At 40.6% G+C, this 18,629-nt stretch overlaps 1 long non-coding RNA gene and 3 gene segments (V, D, J or C); 2 read left to right on the forward strand and 2 right to left on the reverse strand.

Annotated features, from left to right (window-relative positions):
• Positions 1-1,017: 1,017 nt before the first annotated feature.
• LOC143141890 (immunoglobulin lambda variable 2-18-like) lies at positions 1,018-2,371 on the reverse strand. The segment is given in 2 exon segments: positions 1,018-2,137; positions 2,274-2,371. Coding segments are annotated over 2 exon segments (384 nt in total).
• Positions 2,372-3,620: 1,249 nt separating this feature from the next.
• LOC143141893 (Ig kappa chain V region 3368-like) lies at positions 3,621-4,200 on the reverse strand. The segment is given in 2 exon segments: positions 3,621-3,996; positions 4,134-4,200. Coding segments are annotated over 2 exon segments (390 nt in total).
• A 1,270-nt stretch (positions 4,201-5,470) lies between these two features.
• On the forward strand, positions 5,471-6,416 carry LOC143141723 (Ig kappa-b4 chain C region-like). The segment is given in 2 exon segments: positions 5,471-5,519; positions 6,064-6,416. Coding segments are annotated over 2 exon segments (402 nt in total).
• A 5,256-nt stretch (positions 6,417-11,672) lies between these two features.
• LOC143141891 (uncharacterized) lies at positions 11,673-17,244 on the forward strand. 2 transcript variants are annotated; one of them, XR_012990818.1, is made up of 5 exons: positions 11,673-11,805; positions 12,610-12,726; positions 12,846-12,945; positions 13,461-13,574; positions 17,083-17,244. It is a non-coding gene; the product is annotated as an uncharacterized LOC143141891 (long non-coding RNA). The 2 variants fall into 2 exon arrangements; XR_012990817.1 differs by lacking the exon at positions 11,673-11,805 and having other exon boundaries at positions 12,214-12,726.
• Positions 17,245-18,629: the final 1,385 nt, after the last annotated feature.

An 18,629-nucleotide genomic window follows, 5' to 3' on the forward strand; every position in this document is an offset into this window, starting at 1 on the left:
ATCCGGTAAGGACAGCTCACCCAACATCATTATTTAGTCATCATTCTGCATACTAAACACTATATAGGCCGCTAACCATCAGGAAGGACATTTTGATGAATCTTTGCATAGCTACTACAATGTATTACATTGTCCAGTGATGTGGGAAGGCTTATTAGTGAAGGCTAAATGTAGCACGACTGGGCTACATTTAAAAATCCCCCCAGACATGACTTTTATCTCCATTCACACTTGTCATATCTTTTCAGGGTAATGTATTTACATTATTAGACTTGACTAAAATGTTTCTCATCCACAGATCATATAAACAGAATATCCCAATATCCCAAGCAGTATTTGTGACCTCAGGAAGCAATATATTTGTAATCCCAAGCAATATATGTGTAATCTCTTGCACTGAAACACTGTTAATCCAGGAGTAACAAGTCCACCTCCATATCAGGACTGCTGATGGGAAGGTGAACCCACAGGTGATCCCACAGATGAACCCACAGGAGATCCCACAGGTGAACCCACAGGTGAACCCACAGGTGAACCCACAGGTGATCCATGACTGTCCAGGTACTGTACAGCAGAAATGGGAGATTCCCATACATCTGGTCAGCTCCAGAGGTTCTGGTATTCCATTTCGGTTCAGTGGCAGAGGGTCAGGGTCATCTTCCCCCTGACCATTAGAGTGCTGCAGAATGAAGGCACAGTGTGGGTCATCTCAACTGGGTGTTCACACACAGCATTGAGGTCACTAGGCAGTCTGAATGAATTACAGCTTCTGTTGCTTAGGTCTCCATGTTAATATATTTTTTTTGTTTACAAAATTACAGTAGAAACAGTCCTTTACTACAACTCCTTTACAAACCAACCCAGACACTAAATCAAGTTTACAGACACCAAGTCAAACACAGCAGCAAATCTTTAGAGGCAGCAAGAGCCAACAGCAGTGGCCATCAGCTTTTCTCCTGATAAATGATCTTGTTATATTGAGAAACATAACAAAACATATGAACACATTACTAAAAGATTATTAGCTTTGTTTTTTAGAGGTCATAAAATAATACATTTGTGTTCTTGAGATAACAGCATTTGGAAATAATTTCAAGGCAGTTCTAGGCCTACATAGTTTTAAGCGTGGAGTATGAAATAATTTCACCCTCAAGTCAAAGATTCACAGTAGTGCTTCCAGCATGGTTAAAAGGTAAGATGTTGGTATGTGAGAGACTAGTGTGAGAACCTTGTGTCATGTCTGTGTGTGTCCTCTTCCAGCATGGTTAAAAAGGTAAGGTGTTGGTGGTGAGAGACTAGCGTGAGAACCTGGTGTCATGTCTATGTCCCCTACCAGCATGGTTAAAAAGGTATGATGGGTGTGATTAACTAGTGTGAGAACCTGGTGTCATGTCCGTGTGCTTCCAGCATCGTTAAAAAGGTAAGGTGTTGGTGGTGAGAGACTAGCGTGAGAACCTGGTGTCATGTCCGTGTGCTTCCAGCATGGTTAAAAAGGTAAGGTGTTGGTGGTGAGAGACTAGCGTGAGAACCTGCTGTCATGTCTGTGTGCTTCCAGCATGGTTAAAAAGGTAAGGTGTTGGTGGTGAGAGACTAGCGTGAGAACCTGGTGTCATGTCTGTGTGCTTCCAGCATGGTTAAAAAGGTAAGGTGTTGGTGGTGAGAGACTAGTGTGGGAACCTGGTGTCATGTCCGTGTGACTCCTCTCTACTTCCCTCTTCTCAGCACCTGCTCTGGTCTCCAGCTGCAGCAGCAGGGCTCTCACTGGGGCTACTGACTGAAGCAGGTTTTTGTACGACTCTGTATCACTGTGTGAACTCATAGACACCACTTCTCAGCTCATGGAAACTCATGCAGTAATAATCTCCTGCATCTTCACTCTGGACTCCACTGATGGTCAGACTGAAGTCATTCCCAGATCCACTGCCACTAAACCGAGATGGAATACCAGACTGGAGGCTGCTCACAGAGTAGATGAGGAGTTTGGGTTTCTCTCCAGACTGCTGTTGGTACCAGGAGATGCATTTTGGAGAACAGTCCCAATGAATGCTTCCAGTCCGTTTACAGCTGATTTTAACTGAGCCTCCTGGACTGCTGGTCACTGCTGGAGGTTGCGTAAGAGTGACCTGTCCCATAGAATCTAACAAAAGAGGCAAAAACAGCATATGCTTCAGGAAGGTACCTACTTATCAAATTAACATGTACACATTGAATAATATAATGTTATCAGAGCTGGTGGTCACTAAATCTGTCAACACTGAAAGTTCTGAATTCACCTTGAATGCAGACGACGAGAGACCACAGGAAGAGTGCAGTGAAGGCCATCGCTGGTCTGTGCTGACGGGTCAGTTGTAAGCGTTCAGCTGCCCCAACATCAAGCATCTGGACCAAATATGCTCTGCACATGCAAACACGTCCCTATGCAAATGACTCTCTAGCAGCCACACTCCACTGAACACTGTTGTTGCTGCTGACACCACAATCTCTTCAAGACATGAGGTCAGATTTGCCACTGGCACACAAAGGCATTTTTATATTCTGTCAACGTAATAGGAGTCATCAAATGCTCATTTTGTTCACATATTATATTTGTTTTGCTATGTTATGGAAAGTAGGCTACAGTGTGCACGGAATGTTTCTGGTACATTATGCGAATCAGCAAGTTACAGAAGGAATTCACATATAGGCACACACACTAACACACAAGCAGAGACACACATGCACGCACACACACACATACACATACACACACATGCACGCACGCAGGCAGGCACAACCACACACACACACACACACATACACACACTCCTTTAAAAAAACACAAAAGTTGCAAGAGTAGGGGATGGAGTAGGAGATGGCAAATTGACAAGCGTTATTTATTTTTGCGGAGAGACTGTGCAGGACTTTGTACCGCTTTGTGTAGTTTCTTAGTGCTTCATGTCAATACTTCATACACCTTTATGTATTTGTTTACATGTCAGGACTGTTTGAATCCTCATCAAATGTATGCAGCATCTGAAACACTGTTTAGATCCCTCTCTCCTGCAGGGTGTGTGAGACCTGGCATATTCAGCATGCTCAATCATCACACACACTCACTGCTGCTATCACAGTGCATTACTTTAACAACGCAAATGCAGCATGCTCAACCCCCCCCATTAAAATGTGATGTCAGAGTTGAGACAAGCATTAAAGCGATCGAGAAGTTTTCCCGAAAAGTTTTCCCCCTTTAGTCATTTTTTGGATCCTTCCATGGTTTCAGAGGTACTTTCATCACTTATAGCATATAGCAAATTGATAAGCAAGCATCTATATAATCAACTACCATTTAAAAATATATTGTCTGGTATGGTCATATCTTCTGAAGAGGATCAGGATTAGTATCAGGATTAGGTTCTGACTTCACTCTGATTGGTGTGGTCCCATCTTAGGTCTCCACCATGATGAGGACGCTCTGCTATGTGTGGACGTACCAACAGAATGCAGAGAAACATCCCTCTCTCTTCACCTCCTCTAGTTAGTGTGTTCACACCTGAATCTGCTCCATGTGCACTCCCACCTCACCACCAGCAGGGGGCTCCATCTGCAGCAGTAGATCACACTCACTGTGCCACCTGACTGACTGAGAGAGAGGGTGAGGTTTTTGTACGGCTCTGTATCACTGTGTGAACACCCAAGTACTGCTTCCAGTGGGCTTATGGTGACTCATGCAGTAATAATCTCCTGCATCTTCAGTCTGGACTCCACTGATGGTCAGACTGTAGTCATTCCCAGATCCACTGCCACTAAACCGAGATGGAATACCAGACTGGAGGCTGTTCACTCTATAGATGAGCAGTTTGGGTTTCTCTCCAGACTGCTGTTGGTACCAAGAGATGCATGGTGTGCTAGTACAGTCCTGATTAATACTTCCACTGCGTTTACAGCTGATTGTGACTGTGCCCCCTGGACTGGTCGATATGGCTGGAGTTTGAGTAACGGTCACCTGTGCCCTGCAGTCTGTGGAAAGAAAGAAGCAATGTCAACATATTGTTTGTGTAAACTAGTTTAGTAAATACTACAGTAGAGTGTTTACATGGCGCACAGCAACATGTGCCAGTGTGTAGATGTGTCAGCACTCCAACTCCCAAACTCACCTTGGATGTAGAGGAGCAGAGAGGAGATGAAGAGGGTGATGAAAGCCATTATTGTGGATGATGAGGACAGTAGTCAGTCATGAAGCCCTTAGCCGCTCTAAAAACATGAAGATACGGGGAGAGCATGCAAACTAGCATCTCTATGGAAATCACCTTCCTGACGTTACACTGAGCTGCACACAGCTATCACACACACACAAGACGCTAAAGGTGCTTGCACACCGCCCCAATAAACACCAACAAACTCCCATAATCTCCAACAAACTCCAACAAACTCCAATAATCTCCAACAAACTCCAACAAACACCAACAATCTCCAACAGTTGTGTCAGTGTTCAGCACCATCAGTCAGTGTGTTCGTGTTTGTAGATGGAGTTGGTTTAGTTGAAAAGTTTGTCCTTTCAGCTACTGTCTGGCAGTTTGGAGCTGGAAAATGTTTTTCTAAACATCCTAAAGAGGGTTTAAAGATAACAATTGCAATCAACAGCCATCCTCAGATATGCAGTAGAACTTCCAATAATTGGGCAATGTTATTAGGAGAAATAATGTCTATGGCTAGATGTAAATGAGGATTTATGAGCCAATAGGTATGCTTCAAATTGGTGGTGGTGGTAATTAAACATGAATGGGACCACATTTTAGCCTAGAAATCTAGACGCACCCTAGCTAGTCTAGCAACTCTCTTTTGGCTTGTGAGCTCGAAAAATTAAACTTCTATCAGGCCAATCAAATCGTGTATAGAGTCGTTAGACGGGCTTAACATAATGATTGATGGCCGAGTTGCAACGGTTTGGCTTAAATTCCCTGCTACTTGAAAACAAAGAAGATAATGTTGCTGTTGGTGAACGGTGTGACATGAGTTAAGCTTTTATTAAGTTGGCAAAAGTTTGAACTAGCCAACTAGCTCCGCTGGTGGGAAACGCATGGGACTCATAGCGCTGTCCTATTGTGTGCAGAGAGAATTTGAAAGACAACCGATTATCCCGCCCCTCGGACTGAGCACTGCGAACGGTGAGTGCCCAGACCCTACATTTTAATGTGGGCCTGGCTTGTCAGGCTAGCCACATTTATGAATGGGAAATGTTGGTTTTGTTGACAAACAATTGAAAATGTTTTACAGGGGCCATTTAAGAATCCAACCAGAACAAAGACACTCTTAAATTACATATCAAATAGAAATGTGTATGGAGAAGCTATTTACATCTGGAGATTTTTGAACCATCAGGGGTATTTCTTATCAGGGTAACAGGAAACCAGGCCACAAATGGCCCATCCATGTGTGTATCCATATCAATGAAATATGTAGAATGGCTTCTCACTTTAAACGCATTTCCACCATGGTGCCCTTGAGCAATGCACTTAACCGCACATTGCTCCTGGGACAATGTAATATGTAAGTCATTTTGGATAAAAGTGTAAATATATAAATCAATGAACATATACTGTATGTCTTATGTTATTCCAAGGTATAAAAACGAAGAATTATGCTCTTAACAAAAAAAGTGCAGTATTGTAAGAAATAGTCTTGTTCATATTTCCAGCCATCTGAAAATGCTCTTTTTAACAGCAGTTCTGTTTTATCTGATTAGAGCGCCACTGAGGTATAACTGTAATTATTCGTAGATGACTATTTCTGCAGATGACTAAACTGAACACAAATGTTTCTGTCTCAGTTCAACCGTGTGGCGCATGAGAGTATTTGATATTAATGTAATAGAGCCAATGCTGATATTACTCATTCTAGACACACTGCTTTTCCTTTCTGCATTTAAATAAGGGGGAACATTATCCAATACTGACACTTGTTCTGTGTGCTGATAACTTGAGAAGTCATCATTTAGAGAAAACAAAAGCAAGTGGTGTCTGTTTCTGGCCTTTCTGCAAAGTGCCCTGTCCCATTTGTAATCTCCTTATCAATGGTGTGTTCCAGCAAACAGGCAGCCCACGCTGACCGTGCTGCCTCCCTCTAGTGAGGAGCTGAGCAGGAAGAGCTCGGCCACACTGGTGTGCCTGGCTGACCAGGGCTTCCCCTCCGACTGGAGCCTGAGCTGGAAGGTGGATGGGACCAGTAAGAGTGGAGTGGCCAGTCGTGGGCTCATGAAGGACGCTCTGTACAGCTGGAGCAGCACCCTGACGCTCAGTGATGCCGAGTGGAACGGGGCCTCTTCAGTGGTCTGTGAGGCCACCCAGGGATCTCAGACAGCGGTCACTAAAGCCCTGAGCAGAGGGTCCAGTATCTGCCCTTCTGCTCACTTGGTCTCCTCATGTGGAGCGCCATTATAGGCAGGTTAATCTGTGCTGCAGTGTTCAATTTGATGCTGATCTCCTGCCACTAAAAAAATGTCTTTAGAGGTTTATAACATGCTGTGCTGTTGTTAGTGTTTAAATTGATGAATGTTCTTCCTCTGATGCTTAAATGCTGCCACTGATAATGAAAAATGTCTTTGTTTGACTAAGAGATTATTTTCAATTCAAGATATTTTTAAAAGGCTCTAAAATAAATGATCAACTTCAGTTTGTTTCTGTGTATTTTTTATGAGTGAACATGTCAAGTGATGCTAGTGATCTAGTGGTTAGTAATTCAGTAATTGATACACTTTTGTACAATTGTACTTATCAAAATACTTTGAGAAACTTTGCCCTCATTTCTCTTGAGACAGTTGAACATCTGGTAGTGGAGCTAGTCTATTTGGGGATCTGAAAAAGCACCCAACCCTGACTATGCAAATAGTATCAACAGAGCACAACCTCCCTGTTTCACAACCTACAAGAGTCTAAACCACCACATGACATGATGTATTAATTTCACTGCTGCAAGGATGCTTTCCTTTACAAGATAGAGGTGACATGAAATTACAATTCTTACATTGATATAGATTTTTCCATTTACAACAGAGACATTTTAGGTAATTGTATTATTTGTGTTGAGCATTTCAGCACCACAGCCAGACAGGACAGCTCCCCTCACTTGTACTAGTCATACTGCACACCCTGTAGGCCACCAACCATCAGGAAATACTTTATGATGAACATTTGCTCTGTCAGTACATGGTCCAGTGATCTGGCCACATCTCTGCATGAGGGCATTTAGCATTTAGTGATCTCAGGTTCGAATTCTGGATAAACCATAGACATTCAATGAAATGTCTAGCAAAAATAAAGTGCAAATATGAAAGCGTGTTTTCAGACCTGATCAATTGTAGACGTTTGATGATGAACAATCAATAAAGTTGTTTATTCAAACAATTAATAGCAGTGCAGCCATTCAAGCTGAACACCTGGGTTCTAAATCCTGTCTGAATATGAATGAATATCTGTTCTGAGCCAGGCCTGAATCAAAGCTTAATAAGTAAAGTATAGATAGAACTCGCAGTAGATTGGGGGACTACAAAAATACTTCTGATAATAAAGATGTAACATGTTAGTTACCCATCTCACTTTCTTATACACCATTTATTATGATCTTTCTAAATGATGATCTATAGAGTTGCAAGCTTATGTGGGGTTTTTAAAAATGTTATTGGGGTTACCTTCAATAAACATGTATGTTATGCATGAATTACACAGTGCATAATGTGTTTTGAGTGTCTTATAAACTATTTGTAAGTAATCTATTAGTGGATGGCTAACTGAATATAACACTAATCATGTAGTACCTGGTTAGTTAACACACCTTATTAAAAAGCATTACTGTAGATCTTCTTTATCAGAGAGGTAAGTCTGATATATTCACATCTATGTCATTCATCACCTCACACAATATTGAGTAATTATTAGCCCTCCAGTTTTGTCTCTTGACCTTCTGCTCCTATACTTTTCTCCTTTTTGGGTCATGGGGGAAGTTATGCAACTTTTTTCCACTTCCTGATCTTGCACTACAGCCATACGCACAACAGTTGGGCATTAGTTTTTAAATAATTAATTAAATTTTTTAGTTATTTTTCCACTATCCACTGTACTATGTTAATGGGGATGTGATGAATGTTGGTATGAAACATGGCATCTACGGACCACGTGACCGCCTCGGAACTAATCGCACAACGGGGTAGCTCAGACCATCCGATTCTGTAGTAGTTGACCAAACTCTCTCTGTATACGGCTCTGACATCCAGTTGTGCACACTGCCACCTACTGGCTATACTGGTTCACATAACACTGATATTAAGAGAGATTCTGGTTCATTTCGACTTACAGTTTTTTCTGTAAGCAGCTATGTAGAGATGGCCCTTTATCTGAAATGGGATAGCTATAGTGACACTCTCTATTCAATGCACTGACCAACATGTCCTTCATCAGATCAATTACCATTCACCTTTTAGACACTCATCAGTTATGAGCTGCAAGCTGTACAATAAAACAATGTGCAGATGTAATATATCCTTATGAGGTGCAAGCATTACAATAACATACAGACATAATGTATCGTTATGATGTGTATACTTTACAATAAGACCCTGTACAGACATAATGTACAGTATTGTTATGAGATGCAAGCGTTACAATAACATAGGCCTACTGTACAGACATAATGTATCGTTATGATGTGTATACTTTACAATAACACACTGCACATATGTAACGTATCATTTCAGTTTAAAGGAACACGCCACCCAATGTCAGTAGTAATATATGTTCTTACCTTAACTTTCACGAGTTGAGTCATACCTCTCCCGTGTCCGTACGTGCACTCAAACGCTCTGGTGCGCGGCTGGACTGTGTTAGCATGTTGCTATGCTAGCGGGCTTTGACGGCAACTAAGCGTAGAAGTAATCAAAAACATCCACGTTTTACCGACTTAAATACAGTTGCACGAGTAGTTGATAGAAATGCTACGGCCACGCAACATGAAACGTGGCGATTTTCCAAGCGAATAAACCGGAGAACTACAATGTGTGGCGCAATAGTACTTGGGAGTACTTCGACCTAGCGTAGTATTGTTAACACCTAATTGTAGATCCTATCCACCACAGAGTTTAGAATCCATGCTGGATCGACCCTCAGCCTCTCCCTCCCCTCTGAGCGAGAGAGAGGCACACACACTAGAGATGCGCTGATGGGCTATTATTTCAACCATAACTGCATAGCAAAACTTATCATCCATCAGCCATCCATCAACACCAAAGTTTTTTGACCAATCTTCGAAATGGCACCCGCCCACCATCCGCTGGTTGTTTTAATGTAGGGGGTGATGCAGCGCTGCTGACGTGAGGCTAGGAAGCCCTTGCCTGTTCTAGGAAGACTGATCCAATGCAGCAAATATATTAAAAGGCTAAAGTCGTACATTGGCTATGTTATAGCCTATCCCCAGAATATCAGCAGCAAACTCAGTCTCTGTCTCGCAAAACAGTCTCCAAATAAAACGCACATCGGCCTGTTGCCTATATGCCAGCTTGTGACAATATATCGTCCAAAATGCTTGATTGCATTGCATTCTCCACATTTTTAGCTAAATTTTCATGTACCACATCAGCATTTTTGTTCAGTAAATCTTTTGTAAATTGCTTTAAAATGAATTGCGCTGTCTGTCTGAAAAAGACGCGCTCGTGCAGTCAAAATGAATGGGAGTCTTCAGAACAGGCTTTCAGTCACCCTGACATAACAGTGTGTAAAGTAGCCTATAATGTGAATGACTTGTTATTTTATCAAGGATTTCTTTCTTTTTGCAAAAAATAAAGTACAATAGGCATTAATTAGTAGGCCAGGAGCATTTTGAAATTATGTGGCAAATTGCTTTATTACAATGATAAAATTGTAAAAGGACGTGACGAAGCTGAGGCAAGCCAGGCAATAGGCCTATAGGCCCGACGGTAATTGTAAAGCAATTTACAAAAGATTCACTGAACAAAAATGCTGATGTGGTACATGAAAATGTAGCTAAAAATGTGGAGAATGCAATGCAATCAAGCATTTTGGACGATATATTTTCACAAGCTGGCAGAAAAGGCAACAGGCCGATGTGCGTTTTATTTGGAGACTGTTTTGCGAGACAGAGACTGAGTTTGCTGCTGATATTCTGGGGATAGGCTACAACATAGCCAATGTACGACTTTAGCCTTTTAATATATTTGCTGCATTGGATCAGTCTTCCTAGAACAGGCAAGGGCTTTCTAGCCTCACGTCAGCAGCGCTGCATCACCCATATATATATATAGGGGAGAACCGGCACAATTGTAACACTTTTTTATTTTTCCAATTCAAACTCGATTTACACAAAGACGATAGACTTGAGAGTTGTGAAATTTGACCAGAACAGAGTCGTACATGTCTACTCCATGAAAGTTGAAACAGAATTAAAAAAAGATGTTATAGTTTGTCAATAATTTAACTTAACAGCCATAAAAAAGTGCGGTAGCCTACAGTTGTAACAGTAGCGTCATGAATGTAACAGTGCTAAAATCGTGAATCCTATAACATATTTTAACACAAAACAGTGCTGGGTTAAACAAAGAGCATCTGTTTTCATATAAAATCAAGAAAAAAAGTCCAAATGTATGACTGTTAAAGCTAATTTATTGCATTATTGATTAGCCATTGCAGACCATATTACGGTGTTATAGCTCACAATAACCTTTAAATATGCTTATTTTGGCCATATCCACTTGATAAAACCAGTAAATATAGTTAATAAACTGCTTATTTCTTACATGTCTGAAGCATTTGGTCCAACAGTGATATTTCAAGTTGCTGTGTTAACTTTAATTGGGTGATGGCGGCACAAAAATCATAATCCATAACTCGCAATGAGAATGTTCGTGCATTCGCGATAAAATCAGTTCATTTTGCCATAGAGACTGGTGTTACAACTGACCCGCACAGGTCATGTTTTTATTTTCATTTAATTGCATGTGCTGTGACTACATAAATCAAATAGGACTCATGTTAACTTGAAACAGAGGGACTGAAGATATGAATGACATGTGATTGAAGTCCACACGCTCAAATTTCACAAAGCCAACTTAAACAAACAGTTGCAGTTAAAAATAAATAAAAAATCGCCCAGCCTGCACACGACCGACCTTCAACGTTGAAATATAAGTGAAATAACGTCAGTTGTTGCGTCAATGTTGAAACAATGTTGAAACAATGTTTAATGCTAAATGGTTGTAAAAGGGTATGTAGGCTAGACAAACATTGAAACAACGTTCAATGTTAAATGGTTGTAAAATGGTCAAGAAAATCAATGTTGAATTAGGTGAAATAATGTCAGTTGTTGTGTCAATGTTGAAACAATGTTGAAACACTGTTTTAATGCTAAATAGTTGTAAAATGTTGACAAATGGTTGTAAAATAAGAAATCAAGGAAATCAGCATGGATATTAAACCAAATTGATTTGATATCAAGAAAAGGAAAAAGAAAAAAAATGTCATGGAAACAATCATAATAGTAGGCTAGTAATAACAGCCCACTAGACTAGGCTAATGTTATTATTGTTTTGACACTTCTAATTAGTTTTGTAGCCATTTCAATGTAACAGTCTAAAATGCAACGATTGTTTTTAACGGATGCTTATCGCCCCTTGATAAGCGCATGCGCACACACAGCAACTCCCATCCCCCACCCCTGACTGACTATTTTGAACTCCAGCCCACCAGTGACTTCAACCGTCACTGTTCTGTCATGCATCTGACTGCATGTGTAAGCTGTAGAAACTGTGCCGTTATCATATCCAAGGTAAGAATTACAGTACTTTTGTATGCCAATTGAAAACGGGAATTTATTCGAAATATATTGTTTTCATAATGAAATGTTAACCAAAGCTGTTAGTCATGTTAGGAATTAGCTAGCAATTAGCTAGCGAGCTAACTTTCCCAGCTACTAACTTCATTATTGTGTGGAATATCTGGAATGGTAGTTTAACGTTATATCATATACCATATCTAGTTCTACTGTATCTGTCTGTGATGTCGCTATGAATGTAGAGTTTTAGTTTGAATGAAATATCAGGCGCAAGTAGCTACCATTAAAGTGGCTGTTACCATGCAGGCTAATGTTACAGACACATGAAGGTTGTTAACTTTAAGCAGCAGTAATAACGGTTACCTTGCGAACATACATAATATACATGTAGTGTTGCTATAACGTGTTAACTGGAAAGATGACCTGTAAAACAAATTAATAAAGTCATATATAAGTTATATCTATACCCACTGATTTAAGGAACTAAGGAACTGCAGTTTAGTATAGCCATGTTCATTAACAGACCTGTCATATAATAGATGTGAATGGGGGCAAGTATGATGGGTGGGCATGCCAACAAGTAAAGGGATCTTTAGTTTGTGAAGGGTAGTGTTAGGCTACATGTTTTTCATTTCTTAGCCCTTATTTGGCCCTTGTTTGATGTACCTGACTTGCACTGAGGCATGTGTTTATTTAAGATGCATGTGAGTGAAGTAGTGCTTCAGTGATGGTCTTTTCATGTTCTGTGTGTTTTGGAACTTATTGATCTTAGTCTCCATGTGTTCCCTCTGTTTGCAGTCGGTGTGTTGTGAGGACTGCTGCCCTGAGAACTCTGAGTGCATTCTGGAATATTCCAAATGTGTGCCACTTCCATACTGAAGAAGTTCCAAGCCCGCAAGAGAGTTCACTCACCAGGTAGACACACACACAAACTTGCATATAGCATTATAATGTGTAAGCATGTATTTGTGTCTGTAACTGTGTTTAGTTTATCCCCTCTTTTCATGTGTCTGTCTGTTGTTATGACTGTGTAGTGGGCTCCATCAACTATCCAGGGCAATGTCAGTCCGTCTGGATGGCACTACCTGCTACTTGATGATGTCTGATAGCCATGGCTGCTGCCTTCAACGTGGTGTAAGTGTTTGTGTTTTGAATGCATTTTTTTTGTTCCATGGATAGGGCTATGGGTTATGTTATTGTGCATGCTCTAATTTGCTTGACATATGTGCTATGTAATGCATTAATACAGAAACTATTCAGGATTATTGCAGCTACTTAAAATAGTCTTGAATTTTGCAATTTAGCCACTTTACCATTGTGTTGGTGGTAATGTTAGTAGTGTTGTGAATATCTGCCAAACTGATCATAATCAATATTTCTGTAATTGTACAGCAATTAAATTTTTTGTACAGGATGCATCATTTTCTTTAATCTTATCTTTTACTCATATTTTACTGGCAGAGCCCTCACAAGTAAACTGATATCAAGAATTAACATAGACGGCGATGGTGGAAAGGGTGCCTTCAGAAGGTAATTATAATTTTTGTTGGTACACCTGATTGACTTACCTTACTTATTTTTTTGATGCTATGATTTTGACCTTTATCAACAATAACAAAATGTATGGCAATTGCTGTTTTATTTTTTAGGTGCTATCCAGCAGTCCCAGCCTGGAGCCAGAAGCTGCTATTGCAAGTCAGATGGGGGAGGAAAGGTGGTGTAAGCAAGAAGGCAAGAGCTGCTGCAGGCAATGTTGCAATTAGGTATGATATCACACAGACATACTGCTGCTTAGACATGTTGGGTCACTTTAAAGCCCGTGTTGCAGGTTAACCACCACTGTTGATTAATGGGTACATAAAGCACTCGAGATATGTATATCATTTTTAAAAAGGTCTCCAAATGGTGTTAAATGCCAGTTTTTGTTGTTTTTAGCATTAGCGGGTTTTTTTTACGCAATTCGGTGATGACGTCACGTTGGGGGCTACATGATCTGCGCTTCAGTCATTTCAATGCATTCCAATGGACATTGCGGTTACACTTTCAACATAAAGTTTGTATATTTACACTTCAAATTTCATCACAGCATTTATATCACAGCTACCCTATGATCGACCAATGGTAATAACGTTGCCTGATATCAATTAAGTATTTTTTTTCTGAATTTGGGGAGGTCTCGTTTTGGAGGGTATGTTTTACATTAATTCCTATGGGAAACGGTCGCGGTTACACGTTCAACATAAAGTTTGTATATTTACACTTCAAATTTTGTTACAGCATTTATATGACAACTACCCTATGGTCTAACAAAGATAACAATGTCTTCTACTTTAATTAAGCAATTTTCTGAATTTGAGAGGTCTCGTTATGAGGCTACATAATGCGCCTATTCAGTTCAATGCATTATGCTTATATATCGTTATGACCCTTTTTTTGTTACTGTCAGTGAAGAGCACTGAGTGGAAGTCAACATTTTCTTTATATCTAGTGATGGTGACCATGTCGTTAGTTCAGATAATTAGGCTACTGGGTAAACTTAGTCAGAAGATCAGAATATAAAGCATCATGATAGCTAGCTAGTGCTATGGGCTAACTTTCCAGTCCCACCTGTGAGCCACCCCTGTTGTTGCAAACCGCCGCCGATTAGGCTGGTCAGCATGAATATTTTCGATAACTACTCCTCGTGATTGATTGCCATCAGTGTTGCCACAGTTACCTTGAAAAAGTAATCTGATTACTGATTACTGATTACTCCTTTAAAAAGTAACTTAGTTACTTTACTGATTACTTGATTTTAAAAGTAACTATGTTAGATTACAAGTTACTTTATTAGTTACTTTCAGCAGCTGCCGACAACACCCCCAACGCCTCAACATAAAAATGATAACCGGTTTTGCCAATACTCACTATACTGGAAGTGCATTTTAACAGCAATGTATAGCAGACATCCCAACCTAACCTACTTAGATACTGAAATTCAGATGTTTGTTCAATAATGTCTAAGTACACCAAATAAGGAAGGCCTATTGATAGAAATTGTTATAGTAAAATATGTAGATTTTTTTTCATGTAGCCTTGGCAACTAGCCATCTTGTAGCCTATAGGCCTGAGTAATATGCAAATGAAATTACACTTGTTAAACTCACCTCAACAAGTCTTTTGCAATCATTTAACCCGCCGTGAGCAATGCTAAAGTTGCTGTTACAAACAGTGCAGTGTGCAAGATTATCATTATGTTTTAATCTTTTGAGACAATTGGGTACACTTTTGTGTAGTCTGATGTGAAATGGGTCTTAAATCTTCCTTTTTGAGGGGCACTGACGCTGCCATGACGCTTCTGTTCCTAGATACACTGACTGAACTGATTAATTATGTTTGGGAGAAAAGAGATATAAGCACTTACACTGAAAAACGGATTGGTTGATTTAGCAAAACAGACCAGGATGCTCTCTGTCTTGGATGCGCTTCAGGCAGAAACGCACCACTCCTCTCTCTCTCCCTCTCCTTTGTGTGCGCATTAAGCTATGCACACGCGATTTGAAGCAAAGATTCTAGAATCTTTGATTTGAAGTCCGGTCTGGCTTGCGTGCTCTTGTTCGCTCTAGGTTCCGGGAGATTTTATGTAATTTGCGGGCGTCAGGAAGCCGCTATCAATATGTGGGAGACTCCCAAAAGTTCGGGAGACTTGGGATGTCTAGCTAGACAGCACTTTGTCGCCAGCACAGAATGTACAATGTACCTTAATGTTGTCATGTTTAGCTGACACAAACTCAAAGTAATGACTGATGAAATGTGCATCTCTCTCTCCCTCCATTGTTGTTTTCGTTTGTGTCGCTGCACGTGAATTGTCCTCATGCTGAAAACGTGAGCATAGCCTACATGACATTAATCCCCAAGACAAGAAGAAAGCAAAGAATATATCTTTTTATTAAGGAAAATGACAAAAATAGTAACGCACAGTAACTTAGATAAGTAACTTTAATCTGATTACTGGTTTGTAAATAGTAGCGCGTTAGATTACTCGTTACTGAAAAAAGTGGTAAAAATAGACTAACGCGTTACTTTTTTCACTGGCATCACTGATTGCCATTGACATCGTCAGGGTATGGCTTACCAAAGAGGGAGATAATAAGGGCAAGTCGCAGTTTGGCAGGTGCTTGTGTGGGCTGTGCCGTCCCAATGGAAACTGCGGTGGAGAGCTGCTGTAACTGGGGAAGCGAGTGTGTTTTGGCCGCTGGTCGAGCTCACCCCGCGACCAGCAGATGACATGATCTATCTAGCTATCTATCTACCTGTCTATATATCTATCTAGGCTATCTATATCTATTTATCTATAATCTGCGCTATTTACTGCTGAACACTCCCTTACTCGTCTCTTTACTCCTCTCTCCTTACTCTCAAGGGTCTCAAGGTGGGCTTTGGTCTGTAGCCTCCCCAAGGTGACGTAATGCAATGCATTGTGGGGGAAAGGAGAATCACTTCAAACCGCTGTGAAATAGTACCTGCTTTTTCGTATTATATTCCGTTTTGTGATACCCAACAACATCAAATACAATGGATAACAGTTTAAATGTTTATTACCAATAAGCAAATTGTGCAAATCCGTTGGAAAATGAACCCTGCAACACGGCCTTTAAAAAAGGTCCTCTTTATCAAAAGAAATGCACCGGACATTTCTAAGTGTACCCCAAACTTTATAATGGTTGTGTATACACATCTGCTTTACTTCTAACTATTGCACCTGACTTCGAGGCTGCTAGTGTAGGTTTGCTTTTATTTGTCACACAAGCTGAGTAGTTTGCATTACAGGTGCTCCAAGAGATGTTGGGTAACGTCACTTCTGTTGATGTTCAAACAAAACCGAGAGCTAGCTCGCCCCTCCCTCCCCTGGCTAGAACAGTTTGTTATGTTTCATGGTCCAGACTAGACCAGGCCGTTTTTGGAGCCTGGGCTGTCCACAGAGACCACATTTTTTTTACATGGTATTGAGGGGACAGGCAACTAGCGGATGATGAGGTGATGTTTGCTGTATGTGACAAAAAATGTTTTAGTTTAGAAACCGCGTAACATTAGCTAGCTATGAACTTGCTAATTAGGGCGCCACCAGAGTCCTTATTAGACATTCTCTGGCGCCGCTTACTTCACACAATTTGACTGATGGACGTTATTTGGAAGTTCAGTGATCGGAATATCCCTGATTCAAATCCCAGAGAATGTCCACAGGCTTTTTCACCAGTTTTTGACAATAATGGTTTGTTGTTTCCTCTTTAGATGCTGTCTTCAGCGAACCACCCTGACCCGAATAATGGACACCATGGGAAGATATTTGAATTATGCACTGGAGAGGGTGGGTGGTGGTGGCTTTCGGAAGACACTCCCTGCTGTTGCTGAATGATGCCATCGGTATACATGCACCACATACACCTGAGTTTGGATAGATCATTTTTGTTGTAAAACATAAAACAAAATAAAATAATGTCAAAAAATATATAAGTTGACTGGTTCTTGATGGAGGTGTTTATCATTTCTGTGTGTGATAGGCCTACTGCAAGTTGCATAGGCTAATAAAGGTAAAATGTTGAAGCAATGTTGCAATATCAACGTTTATTCAACGGTAATTTGTAGTTGAGGCTTTAACCATGTTGGATTTTACTGCGTTGTTTCAATGTTGCAATATATCATATTCAACAGTGATTCACTGTTGAGGCTTTCAACATGTGTTCACCTATGTTGAAACGGCGGATGTTGAAACAATGTTGCGATATCAACGTTGATTCGATTTGCAAATCCAACTCATAATTCAACGTTGATTCACCCTTGGTATATAACGTTTATTCACCGTTGAATCAATGTTGAAATGCCAGCAGGGCGATGCTTGAATTTTGCACCTTTTTGCTTAATATCTCTGGTCGTATTTATAGTAGACCATCCATATTTGGATGGCTGTAAGATTATACATAATTACATGATATGTGTCTGTTTACGTTTCCGTAGCTACACCATATCTTGAGAATAAAACACTGTTACATTTGTACCGCTGTTACAATTGTACCAGTTCTCCCCTACATTAAAACAACCAGCGGATGGTGGGCGGGTGCCGTTTCGAAAATTGGTCAAAAAACTTTGGTGTTGATGGATGGCTGATGGATGATAAGTTTTGCTATGCAGTTATGGTTGAAATAATAGCCCATCAGCGCATCTCTAGTGTGTGTGCCTCTCTCTCGCTCAGAGGGGAGGGAGAGGCTGAGGGTCGATCCAGCATGGATTCTAAACTCTGTGGTGGATAGGATCTACAATTAGGTGTTAACAATACTACTACGCTAGGTCGAAGTACTCCCAAGTGCTATTGCGCCACACATTGTAGTTCTCCGGTTTATTCGCTTGGAAAATCGCCACGTTTCACGTTGCGTGGCCGTAGCATTTCTATCAACTACTCGTGCAACTGTATTTAAGTCGGTAAAACGTGGATGTTTTTGATTACTTCTACGCTTAGTTGCCGTCAAAGCCCGCTAGCATAGCAACATGCTAACACAGTCCAGCCGCGCACCAGAGCGTTTGAGTGCACGTACGGACACGGGAGAGGTATGACTCAACTCGTGAAAGTTAAGGTAAGAACATATATTACTACTGACATTGGGTGGTGTGTTCCTTTAATATTTTCATGAGGTGCAAGCTGTAAAATACAATACTTTGCAAACGTAATCATATAATCATTTAGTTGAATATTTTCAGAAGGACTTAAAGGGCATTGACTGTGGTGTACTGAGACAGAGTCCTTCTGAAAGGGACATTACCAGCGGTGCTTAGTCAGCAAGCTG

The sequence above is a fragment of the Alosa pseudoharengus genome, unplaced genomic scaffold (assembly GCF_046254945.1).
Source record: "Alosa pseudoharengus isolate Yale_2024_CS ecotype anadromous, Long Island Sound unplaced genomic scaffold, YU_APseudo_1.1 YU_APseudo_1.1_scf_24, whole genome shotgun sequence".
Taxonomy (NCBI): Eukaryota; Metazoa; Chordata; class Actinopteri; order Clupeiformes; family Clupeidae; genus Alosa; species Alosa pseudoharengus.